The following is a 13,015-nucleotide window of genomic DNA, read 5'->3' as shown; positions in this document are numbered from 1 at the left end:
ACTCAGCCAAGGGTAAGAAAGGCCAGAGAGGACGAGGTCAGAAGTGTGAGCCGAGCACCCCAGGGTCCCCCCTTCTTAGTTTATGAGAGACTGTCCGACACGACTCCCTCTTGTTTCAGGAAAATCCTCTTAGGTGGGGAGATGACACCCTAAGATTTGGGGAAGGACTCACCCATGTATGGACAGGCCCTCTGGACCAAGAAGAACCCTGGAAAGAAAGATCATGATGGATGATCCATCTGTAGGCAAACCTGGGCCTCCCCTGCTGCCCCCACTGGGCTGTGTGTCTGTGCAGCCAGGCCCTTGCTGGGCTCAAGGTAAACTCACCCTGGCTGCCTACCTGCCCCCACAGCAGGGATCTCAGCTGCGCAGAGACCCAGCCTCCTGATCCAGATCTGCACCCCAGGCCTAGATCTACACAACAGGCCCATATCTCCACTCCATGCTGATAGCTCTACTCCAGGCCCATATCTCCACTCCAGGCCCATCCCTCCATGCCAGGCCCATATCTTCACTCCAGGCCCATATCTCCACTCCAGGCTCATATCTCCCCTGCAGGCCCATATCTCCACTCCAGGCTCCTATCTCCATACCAGGCCCATATCTCCACTCCAGGCCCAGATCTCCACTCTAGGCCCATCCCTCCATGCCAGGCTCATATCTCCACTCCAGGCCCAAATCTCCACTCCAGACCCAGATCTCCACTCCAGGCCCATATCTCCACCCCAGGCCCATATCTCCACCCCAGGCCCATATCTCCACTCCAGACCCAGATCTCCACCCCAGGCCCATCCCTCCATACCAGGCCCATGTCTCTGTCCCAGGCCTATATCTCCAACCCAGGCCCATATCTCCACTCCAGACCTATATCTCCACTCCAGGCCCAGATCTCCACTCCAGGCCCATATCTCCACCCCAGCGCTTCCTCCGTCGATTCCCTTCCAGGACTCACCAACACACGCCACGCTGACGACCATGAGCGACATGGTGCTGCCGGTGCAGACAGGCGGCCGTGCCCCAGCTCAGCTCAGCAGCGCACAGGATGTTGTCTGGCGCCCTGCCCATGCAGTTGACGTGCTGACCACATCATGGGAGGGTGACGTACGCAGGCTCTTCCTACCTTGCATGAGGCGCAGCGGGTGCTCACTCAAGAGTGGAAAATGGCTTCCTGGAAATTGTTCTCACTAGAACTGACACCTTGCGTCCTTCACTATGATCAGCTCAAAACACGTCTCAGATCCAACCTCCCAAACACAAGGTGACTAAAATCTGTGCTGACGTGAAAGACTTTTCACGTATTTTTGTTGTTTTTATCTGTGTTTCAAACTCTTCTCCGTGTATAATATGCGAAATATCTAATAGGTATTATGAATGTTGTCAGAGCAATTGTGACGGATAAATCATTGGGATGTTTCATGCTTGTATTTCTAGTATGACAGCAGAACCAGTTTAAATGATTTAAATACCCAGGGAAGGATTATGCAATTATTTACAATCTTAGAACTGTTCTTTATCAGCAAAACCCAGAATTGACAACATGTCAATTCTGGATTTTTGTCGTTTTATCTACAATTTGTCTCATGACCCGAGAGTCCGGAGTCCCAACTCATGGTTCGCTTTCTCTCTGTCTCTCTGCTTGTCTCATTTTAAATCGTATGGAAATATCCAGTGACATAATGCTATAGAAAATCAAGTGTCCCCCAGCTCTTTGGGAAGCCGAGGTGGGCGGATCAACGGAGGTCAGGAGTTCGAGACCACCCTGGCCAACTTAGTGAAACCATGTCTCTGCTAAAAATACAAAAATTAGCCGTGCCTGGTGGCGGGCACCTGTAATCCCAGCTACTCAAGAGGCTGAGGCAGGAGAATCACTTGAACCTGGGAGGCGGAAGTTGCAGTGAGCCCAGACTGTGTCACTGCAGTCCAGCCTGGGTGACAGAGCGAGACTCTGCCTGAAGAAATATAAAAAAAGCATAGCAAATAGCCTATAATAAGAAACTAGAGGACTCCAGCTACCAAATTTTAAGGGTTTGTATAAACCTGCATTAATGTGCAGCATCCTCAAGAGAGCGAACACAGACAGCCCCTTATCAGAAAACAGTGTCTAAAATACATCCGTGTACACACAGTCCTGTTAGAGTTCACAAAGGCTGCCGTGTGGTTTAAGGAGGACTAGAATGTCTTCTCAATAGATAACATGGGCCCAAGGGTTACGCATAGAAAAAAATAAATCTACATGTATTCTCACACTATAAAACACTTCTTGTTTTTTATCTTGTTATTGTAAATTTTTTATGATTTATATTTAAAACTGAGAAATAAAAGTTAGATACAGTCGTCCTTCACTATTCGTGGGTGATTGGTTTCAGGATCTCCGCTCAGATACCACAATCTGCAGGTGCTCAAGCTTCTTACATAAAATGGTACAGCGTTTGCATATAACCCACGTTCATCCTCCTGTATACATGAAATCATCTCTAGATTACTTATAATTCCTGACACAGCCTACACACCATTCCATTTGTGTCCATTCAACATAGTTTTGCTTTTTGAAACTTTGCAGATTTTTTTCTCTGAATATTTTTGATTTATAGTTGGTTCAATAAACACCTTTAAACCCCACAGATCTGGAGGAGCGACTGTGTATTTATAGTATGAAGATTATGTGTTGACATGTGTCCCCGTGGAGAGGAGACTAACAAGGCCTATGACTCTACAAATGTTTCATCTTGGAATGGCTCTGCCAGCTTTCCAGGTCTGTAGAGAATAAGAATATCACTTGTTCATGTGATTCACAATCCTTGGATCCTCCCATGAGCTGCATCTTTGGATGGAAATTGGAGTCCCAGAGACAAATCAGGCTCCACCTGCTTCCAGAAGCTCAGATTCCAGGGGTGAGAACCTAGTGGAGAACAGACGGGGTTATATGGACATAATAATGATAACACTGGAAACTTTTGGCAAAAAAAGAGTCACCTACAGAATGAGGGCAGTCACGTTTATTTGAAGAGGAGAGAACTACATTGAAACCATAACAAATTTTTATAAGGTTTACTGATGACAGAAGACTGAAAACTCGTCTGAGGGGAGGTGGAACAGCATGAGGGAAGGTGGAACAGCACATGTCTAAGTGCTGTGTTAAGAGGGAGCCTCTTGTATGTTTGGAATTGTGAATTCCTCAGTGTGACTACAGCCTCCAGTAGGACTAGGAAGCAAGTCAGTTTGGTTGGAGAGATGGGCAGAGGTCAAGTGAAGTGGAGAATTGTGGGCTAAGCAAAGGAGTGCGTTTTCTCCAGCAGGCAGTGGAAACTACAGACATTGGTAAGCAAGAGAGAGCCAGCAGATTTGTGGTGTGAGGAAGAGCAATGCTCTAAGATGCAGAGTCGAGATTTCAGATTCCAGCTGCTGGTACATTGGAGCTGTCAAGCCGGTTTTGAGACAGGGCTGTTGTCTCCCTAGAAGAACCCCTCCAGGCCTGTCTGTGGTGCTCGTGGGCAGGAGACAGCGATCTGGGCTCAGCATCTGGAAGCTCTATGTACACGCTGGTATCTGTTGGGGATGTCTTGGGCCTCTGAGAAGGGCGAGTGATTTTTCTCTGTGTGAAAACGCAGTGATCCAACTCTGCGTATGTCACCTCCTGAGGGTCTGGTTCATCAGAGTCCTGGAGGAAGAGAAACGTTGAGTGAGGCAGGGGGCTCACATTCTTCAGGACTAGTAGGGAATAAGACTATATCCATGAGGCTGGCCTTAGGAGGACCTATCTCCCTATTCACTGTTCTGTCCCCCACAGGCTATTGGTCCATTACAGCAGCATCTGTAGGAGACGGAAGTCATCAAAACAGCTGGGAGGGCACTTCTGGGTCATCATTTCATGAGCAGATACCAACACACAGGGGGAGACCGTAGGTGCCTGAGGTCCCTCAGCTGCCAACAGCCAGACTCAGACATTCTATCTCTCTGAGCTGAAGGACCCATCCCATGAAGAGCTGTCAGTTCCCATCCCAGTGATTCTGCCTCCCACTTTCTGCCTGTCATGGAACCTTCTGGATGTCAGTGGCTACAGGGACATGAGGATACAGTTCAGAATCTGGCAATGGTCTGTGAGCTGAAGGCAGGGACAGGGTGTCTGATGGTCTCTCTAGAAAGCTCTGCCTCTGTGGCTCCTGGCTTGGGCCAGAGACCATCCTGCCGGTGAGAAACACACCTGTGTGCTCCCATCCTCCTCATCCTTCCTCCCCACATGGCTCTGAGGTCTCTGGCCTCTGCCTCGGGAGACTTACTCTTTTTGTCGGAGCACCAGCGACGAAGGAGAAAGAAGAGGACGATGGTGAAGAAGATGGTGGCCACCGAGTACCTAATCACAATAGGCAGGTGTCTGGTGATACCTGGAGGAATAGGAATCCAATGAGAAGCTCACCATAGCAGCTCCTCTTTGTGGATTGTCTCTCATTTCTTGCTTGCCAGGCAACCACATGAAACATCTCTTTAGGACAAGCACCCATGTGGTGGGAGACCCAGCTTTCTCCTGCTTTCTCAGTTATAGTTTTCATAGTAACCACAGAATGTGCTGATGAGACACCTGCTATCGTATGGATATTTGACCCCCACAAACTTCACTTTGAAATTTAACCCTGAGTGTGGGAGGTTGGGCCTATCGAGAGGTGTTTGGGTGATGGGGGTGGATCCATCATGAATAGATTAATGCTGCCCCACACGACGGGGTTAGCACGTTCTCGCTCTATTAGTACTCTGGAGAGTTGGTTCTTAAAAAGAGCTTGGAAGCTCCATCACACCCCCTTTCTCCCTATCTTGCCGTGTGATCTCGGTGGTTTCTGCACATGAAGGCCCCCTTCTCTTCTACCGTAGGAGCAGCCGGAGGCCGCAGCCAGAAATAGATGCTGGTGTCCTGCCTCTAGTACAGCCTGCAGAACTGTGAGCCAACCAATTCTCTTTTCTTTAGAAGTTACCCAGGCTCAAGTGTTGTTTTATAGCCACAAAAAGGGACTAAGACAGCAACGTCCTGCGATCAGGAGGAATGTCCCAGAACAGCTGGGCTGTCTTCCTGTTCTTCCCAGAGGAGGACGTCATGCAGTGCTTGAGCTCAGTGCTTCCTGTGGCTCCAGGGCACAAAACCCAGGCTGGGCTGCTTTCTGGGTTCCCCCAGCTGCAGTGCAAACGGGGTGACTCCATATGTCTCGAGCAGCTTTTCTGAGCCTTGGAGGTCTGGCTCACATTGAAATGTAGGCTTCTGTTGTCAGTTGCTGCTTATGTGTTAGTAATGAACCTGCTTATGTCATGTATTCTCTGTGTGTTCTGTCTCCCTGGAGTGACGGTGAGTGACAGAAACTGGCATAGCCCCAGGTGCAGTACAGGAGGTGTTTAGAGTCCTCTCTGGGAAGACTGGACAGGGACTGATACACGATACACAGTGAATGTGCTTTACAACTTCTACAGCCACAACCCGCTTGACTCAAACACATTACATTCGGTAAGAAAAGGCATAAAGGGAAATCAAGATCAAAAAAGTGAAGTAGAACTGTCATATATCAAACAGCCAGGAAATAATGATGAAGCTCGTGAACAACGTGCTACTTTTTGTGATCCTGGGAGTCATATATTAGGCTGCTGTTCTACCTGAGAGTCCGGGAGAAGGACAACCCCCTCCATCATCTATTGCTTCGGTACAACTTGTCCTTCTGTGAATTCGTACAAAAGGTGACCAGGAGATGGTGCTGGCGCTGGTCTCTGAGTCCGAGGTCTGAGCTCCAAAGAATATTAGATTTTACCTTCCCATGGTCTATCTGTGTCTCTTAATGTGATAGGAAGTAGGGGTGAGGTGGGGGATTTGGGTGAGGGGGCAAGTTTTATGCCATGAACAGAGAACTTTCTCTATTCCAGGGCCTGTGCTGGTGGGTTCAGGGGCCTTTCATATTTTTCATATGATCTCAAGCTCACAGAATGCAAATAGGGAAGAGGTTTTCAGCTGATTTTCTAATGGATAAGATAAAGGATCAAATAAGTCATTATAGAGAAATAGAAAATGATAATTGGTATTGAAGTGCCTCTGTCATTTGTGTACGTTATATTCCATTTATGTATTTTTTATTTTTATTTTTTGAGATGGAGTCTCACTGTGTCGCCCAGGGGGTAGTCCAATGACGTGATCTCAGCTCACTGAAACCTCTGCCTCCCGGGTGGAAGCCAATTCTCCTCCTTCAGCCTCCCGAATAGCTGGTATTACAGGCATGCGCCACCACAACCAGCTAGTTTTTGTTGATTTAGTAGAGTTGGGTTTGACCATAGTGTCTGGGCTGTTCTTGAACTCCTGACCTCAATGGATCCATCCGCCTCAGCCTCCCAAAATGTTGGGTTACTGGTGTGAGCCACCGTTCACAACCTTGTGTGTTGTATTATAATAAGTCTCTTCCTTTGCACCCCCCCTCATGTATCAATCAGTCCTCTGCCAGATATTGATTTACATGTAGGAAAAATAAATCTCAGAAAGAAATTAATGAAGTGAAGATGAAACAATTAAGAAAAATCAAACCAGGCAAGCCCTCCCTGCGAATTATTCTACCTCACATACCCATCTTGTATCCATCTACCTCATTCATTTAGTGTCTAAATACACAACACATTTCATCAGTGGAGGGGGAATTGCCTTTTCCACGGTCTCCTAGATTCCAGGTATGCACCTGGGCCTCCCTTATGTTCATGTCAGTCACTATTAATCATGTAGGGATTCCTAGTTAGCCCGAGGTGAATCCAAGGGCTGTGAGTATAAACACACACTCCTTGTCCTCCTTAGTTTCCTGTGTACCCAGTATGCTCTCCCCTCTCTCCAGTGGTCTTGTAATTCTCCCCATCTCATTCCCAGCGTTTCAGGCAGAGCCTCTTCCTTCCACATAAGATTGTTTTCACCTTTGTGCCTTCACAGCTGACTGCTGTGTGTAGAAAATCCTTCCACCAGTCTTCCAGGGATTGATCTATTTTTTTCATTAAGATCACAAGTATTATTTGATCAGTGAGAACTTCTCTGTGACCTGAAATCATACACTCAGCATTATCTGTTATTTATTTTAAATTCTGGCTGGGTGCCGTGGCTCACGCCTATAATCCCAGCACTTTGGGAGGCTGAGGCGGTCGGATTACTTGAGATTGGGAGTTGGAGATAGACTGGGCCACATGGTGAAACATCGTCTCTACCAAAAATCTACAAAAAGAATTAGCCAGGTGTGGCGGCGGGTGCCTGTATCCAAGCTACTTGAGATGCTGAGGCAGAAGAATCACTTGAACCCAGGAGGCAGAGGTGGCAGTGAGCCAAATCGTGACACTGCACTCCAGCCTAGGGGATAGAGCGAGACTCTGTTTTAATAAATACATAATTAATAAATACATAAATAAATCTATTTCATGCACTGATGTTTCCCAATGGATCAGTCATTTATAGGTCCACTTGTGCATTCATTTGCTTTCCTCTCGTTTACCCATCTGCAACGTCAGTGTCCCAAGAGCACAGGCCAAATGCATCCTGTTTACTATTTGTGGAAGGCAGGAGAATCCACCCCACCCCAAAAATGTCCCTGTCCTAGCCTTCATACCTTGTGAACATGTGATTTTACGTGGAGAGGAAGAATGAAGATTTCAGATGAAATTACGGTTGCTAATCAGCTGAACTGAAAGGGAGAGTATCCTGGATGATTTTAGAGAGATGACAATAGATTATCTTGGTGAACCCAATAAAATCCCAAAGTCCTTAAGAAATGAGGATGAAAGCAGAGGAACATTCAGAGAAAGAGGCATGGACAAGGAAGAAGGGTCTGAGTGATGCCATGTGAGATGTGACCAGTCTTTGTGGGTTTTGAGGAAGGAGGAAGGGGACCAGGAGCCAAGGACCGTGGGAGCCTCTGGAAACTGGGACATGTGGAAAGCAGACTCTTGCCTGGAACCTTCAGAGGGAAGGCAGCCTTGCTGTCACCTTGATTTTAGCCCAGTGAGATGCATTTCATCCTTTGAGCTACAGCACTGTAAGATAATAAAAAGCTGTTTTGTTTTCATTCACCAATTTTGTGGAAATTTGTTATGGCAACAATAGGAAAGGATTCTAACTGCACAGCCTGAGCATGGGGCCATGGCTGAATGAGTCAGTGAGTCGAAGTGTCAGTGCATGAGTTCTGCTCTCCTTTACTGCAAGGTTCTTCCTCTGCTGAGTCAGCCAGGGTTGCCTCATGACCAACAAGAGTTCATTCCTTGGCAAGTGGAACTTCTCTAAAACACGTCACCCTCATCAGATGTTCCCTTCCCTTGCCTCTTTCAACCCCCAGGAATTTATCCTCCAGTTATGAATGCAGGGAGAACAAACACTGCATTTTTCCTGAGAAGGATGTCAGATTTGCAATCATTCTTCCAGCTTGTAGAAGGTCTCAGCTGCAGAAGATTAGAGATTAAGAGACTTCACTGAGCCCTGTGCTAGGCGCAGATCCCTTTTGCTGTTAGAGTGTCTGGAGTTCAGAGAGATGGTGGAAGACAGGCCCACAATCAGAGCTGGAAGGTGCTGAGCCAAGGCTTGACTCCAAGACTTCCATCTCCCCAGGTTTCCAAAAGCAGAGATAAGAGGGATTCTTTACTCACCGGTTTTGCAGCTTGATTCAGTGGGTGAAGGCCAACTACTTGAAGGGTTACCTAGAATAGAGACAGGAGAGAGGTGAGGAAATGAGAGTACCTGTCCTCTACTCAATGGAAATCTTTGAAGTTGGTTCACGGCCAACACTGTGTTATCCAATACTGGGCTCTGGGAGTCCTGGGATCCTCTTCTCCATAATTTTTATATGTGTTGCCCCTTGTCTCGAGACTTTAAGACATAGAGAGAAAATAGGAACATCACATTACCTGACTTAAAAATATTATACAGAGCTGTAGTAAGCAAAACAGCATGACGTTGGCATAAAGAAAAGAGCGTAGAACAATGGAGAAAAATGAAGAACAAAGATATAATCTATGCATCTACATTCAATGGCTTTTTTTCTTTTCTTTTCTTTTTTTTTTTTTTTGAGATGGAATCTTACTCTGTTACTCAGGCTGGAGTGCAGAGGTGCAATCTTGGCTCACAGCAACCTCTGTCTCCTGAATTCAAGCAATTTTCTTGCCTCAGACTCTCAAGTAGTGGTATTATAGGCGCTGACCACCACGCTCAGCTTATTTTTGTACTTTTAGTGGAGACAGGGTTTTACTATGTTGGCCAGGTGGGCCTCGAACTCCTGGTCTCAGGTGATCCACCCACCTTGGCCTCTGACAGTGCTGGGTTTGCAAGTGTGAGCCACCATGCCCAACCAATCCAATGCATTTTGACAAAGGTGCCAAGAATCTACAATCAGGAAAGGGCAGCCTTTTCAATAAACAATGCGGGGAAAACGGGTTATCTACATGCAGGGAATGAAATTGCACCTCTACCTCTCACCATTCAGAAAAGTCAAATCCAAATGGATTAAATACATGAGTCTAAGTCCTGAACCTATGAAACACATAGAAGAAAATATTGGGCAAATGCTTCAGGACATCTGTCTGAGAAAAGGCATTTTGTTTAAAACCTCAGAAACACAAGTAATCAAAGCAAAAAATGGACCACAGGGATTACATCAAACTAAGCAGCTTCCGCACTGCAAAAGAAGCTACCAACAAAGTGAAGAGACAACCCACAGAATGGGAGCAAATATTTGCAGACTATGCATCTGAGACGGGATTTATAACTAGAAATATAAGAAGCTCACATAACTCAATAAAACAAATAATCTAACTAAAAAATGAGCAAAAGACTTGAATAGACATTTCTCCACACACAAAACGTATAAATGGCCATCATGTGTATGAAAGTGTTCAGTATCACTCATCATCAGAGAAATACAAATGAAAAATCACAATGAATTTTCATCTCACCCCATTAAAATGGCTTTTATCCATAAGACAAGCAAAACAAATGCTGGCAAGATGGTAGAGAAAGGAGTATCCTGGTACTCTGTTGGTAGGAAGGTAGATTAGTACAGGCATTATGCAGAAAAGTATGGAATTCCTTTAAGAAACTAAAAAGAGGCTGGGCATGGTGGCTCACGCCTATAATCCCAGTACTTTGGGATACCAAGAGAGGCACCTCACTTGAGGTCAGGAGTTTGAGAGCAGCCTGGACAACATGGGGAAACCCTGTCTATACTAAAAAATACAAAACGTAGCCGGGCGTTGTGGCATGCACCTGTAATCCAGCTCCCAGGGAGGCTGAGGCAGAAGAATCATTTGAATCCAGGAGGCCTCTGACTCCCAGGAGGTTGCTATGAGCCTAGATTGTGTCACTTGCACTCCAGCCTGGGCTACAGAGGAAAGCTCTGCCTCAAAAACAAAAACAAAACAAAAACCAAACAAATGACTAAAAAGAGAATTTTCAGAGTATTCACAAATTCACTACTGGGTTTACATCCAAAGGAAAAGACTTCAGTGTATCGAAGTTCTATCTGCACTCCCATGACTGTTCCAGCGCAGTTCACAGTAGCCAAGATGTGGAGTCAACCAACCTGCCCCTCAGTGGATGAATGGATAGAGAGAATGTGGTACATACACACAGTGGAGACTACTCATCCATAGAGACAATAACATCCTGACATTTGCAGCCACATGGATGGAACTGGAGCTCATTACAAAGATTCCCATTTCTCACCCTTATGCAGGAGCTCTAAAGTGGATCTCAAGAAGGTAGAGAGTAGAATGGTGGCTACCAGAGGCCAGGAAGGGAACGGTGGAGGGTAAAAACAAAACAAAACAAAACAAAAACCAAAAGAAAACAGAATATAAAGGTATTTATGACCACTAGACTTTACACTTAAAAACGGTAAAGGTGGTAAATTTTATAGGTATATTTAACCTCAACAATTATTTTTTCAAATGAAAAGAAAAGGGTGTAAGGGTTGCCGGTGATGATATGTCTGTGTGGGTGAGAGGCCAGGATGGGCTTCCGGGAAATGGGTAAGTTTGAGGGGCTGAGGGAACCTCTGATCTCCCCAAACTGAGCCCAGTCTCCCCTCCTCTGGGTCTGTCCTGACAGCTTTCTCCATCTGCCTGGGTGCCTGGAGCCCTGACCGCGGACCACCACGCAGGCCATGCAGGAGGGTTTGGAGGTGCCCTCTCTGCCATCCTGCGTCCTGATCCCGCCCTCACACTGAGGCTTGGTCTTCTCTCTGAACCTGTCCATGCTTCTCTCCATCATCAGCAGGAAGCTCCCCAGCTATGGCTCTGGGATCATAAGACATGGGACAGGCATGGGGTTTCCTCACCTGTGACAGAAACAGGCAGTGGGTCACTCGGGTCTGACCACTCATAGGGTGCGCTACGGAAAGAACCGAAGCATCTGTAGGTTCCTCCGTGGGTGGCAGGGCCCAGAGGGAAGTCGGCCTGGAATGTTCCATTGACGCTTGGCACTGCAGAGAGACTAAGTTCACGGGCCTCCCCCTCCCTGGATAGATGGTACGTGTCAAACGGGGTCTGGGACCTGCAGGACAAGGTCACGTTCTCTCCTGCCTGCACCGTGGGGCCCGGCTGGGCTGAGAGAGAAGGTTTCTCATATTTACCTGGAAGGAGAAGAGGCAGTTTCTTCAGGGAGGTTCTTCCCTGTCACATCTCCCCTCACATCTCCCCTCACAGCTGAGAACTCACTCCCCTGCTCTATGACCTAATGCTCTCTCTCACCCTCCACCCCTGTCTCTCTTCATGTCTGTTTCCTCCTTCCACCTTCTCTGTCTCTCCAGGTCTCTGACCTCACTTCCCCACCCCGTGGTGTGTTTTCCCTTTTTGTATTGTTTTCTTCTCTCTGACCCTCCTTGGATTGTTGACATGATCTTCCTTTTTCTTTAATTCTGAGTTTCTCACTTTCTGTCTTGTTCATAACCTTCTGCACATTTCTATCTATTATCTATCGATCGATCTGTCTGTATACTACCTGTCAATCTATCAATTATCTATCAGTAATCTATATCTATGTATCATTTATCTATGTCTCTATCAATTGTCTGTCTCTGTATCTATCCACCATCTATCTATTGTCTATATCTATGTATCATCTGTCTGTTCCCTCTCTATCTGTCTGCCTCTCTGTCTCTATGTATCATCTTCGTATCTATGTATCTATCTATGCGTCTATCTATCTATCTGTCTGTTGATCTATCTATCTATCATCATCTCCATGTATCATCTATCTATCAATCGCCATCTATGTATCTATAACCCATCCATTATCTATCATCTACCTATTTATCATCTATCTGTATCTATCTATCCATCTACCATCTGTCTCTCTCCATCTCCTTGTCTTTCTCTGCCTCTCAGTCTCTCTACTTCTATTTGGAATCTCTGCAATCCATCCCCACATCTTTATCTTTCTCTGTCTTTGTGCCCTGCCCTCAGGGTTCTGATTTTGGAGCCTTCCTCTGTTCCCTTCCATCATTCTCTCCACTCCTCTGCCCTCTTTTCTGTCTCTTTATGTGTCTGTGAGTCTCTCAGTCTCCTTCCTCTGGCTCATTCTCTGTGTGTTTATGTCTTTGCTTTTTGATGTTCCTGATTTCTCTCTGTGTCTCTTAGTAATCCTGTAATGTGTGGGATTATGTGGAATATGAGCCTCAGAATCCAGTCTGGGGACCCCAAGTCCACACAGCATACAGGGGTTGGCGTTCTGGGGCCACGATATCCTGGGACGATGACTCTCCACTGCACGGAAGGCAGAGGTGTCAGAATCAACACGGCATCTGTAGGTGCCACCAGGCCTGAGGCCACAGGGGCTGACTCAGGACAGAAATATGGCTGTCCTTGGGTTCTCCTGGTAGAAACACTTGGTGGAGGTAAAACAGAAATGAAGCTTCTAACCTGTGCCAGGTCTCTGAGCAAAGTCAGCACGGAAGGACGCCTCTCTCTGGGACATGTCTGTCTGTCTGAGTGTCCCCTTTAACTCTTTCTATCTTTTCTTTTTTTTTTTTTTTTTTTTTTT

General features: G+C 46.5%; 1 protein-coding gene across 1 annotated transcript in view; it reads right to left on the bottom strand.

Annotated features, from left to right (window-relative positions):
* LOC105504798 (killer cell immunoglobulin-like receptor 3DL2) overlaps positions 1–12,949 on the bottom strand; it is a 25,636-nt gene extending 12,687 nt beyond the window's left edge. Inside the window, 11 exon segments of the mRNA XM_011932365.1 lie at positions 173–208; positions 953–1,021; positions 3,473–3,505; positions 3,508–3,660; positions 3,761–3,811; positions 4,278–4,382; positions 8,629–8,679; positions 9,278–9,361; positions 11,313–11,628; positions 12,691–12,794; positions 12,895–12,949. Of these exon segments, the coding sequence (XP_011787755.1) occupies positions 173–208; positions 953–1,021; positions 3,473–3,505; positions 3,508–3,660; positions 3,761–3,811; positions 4,278–4,382; positions 8,629–8,679; positions 9,278–9,361; positions 11,313–11,628; positions 12,691–12,794; positions 12,895–12,949 (1,057 nt within the window).
* Positions 12,950–13,015: the final 66 nt, after the last annotated feature.

The sequence above is a fragment of the Colobus angolensis genome, unplaced genomic scaffold (assembly GCF_000951035.1).
Source record: "Colobus angolensis palliatus isolate OR3802 unplaced genomic scaffold, Cang.pa_1.0 Scaffold951, whole genome shotgun sequence".
In the NCBI taxonomy this organism is placed as follows: Eukaryota; Metazoa; Chordata; class Mammalia; order Primates; family Cercopithecidae; genus Colobus; species Colobus angolensis.
This window is presented reverse-complemented; position numbering and strand designations above follow the sequence as displayed.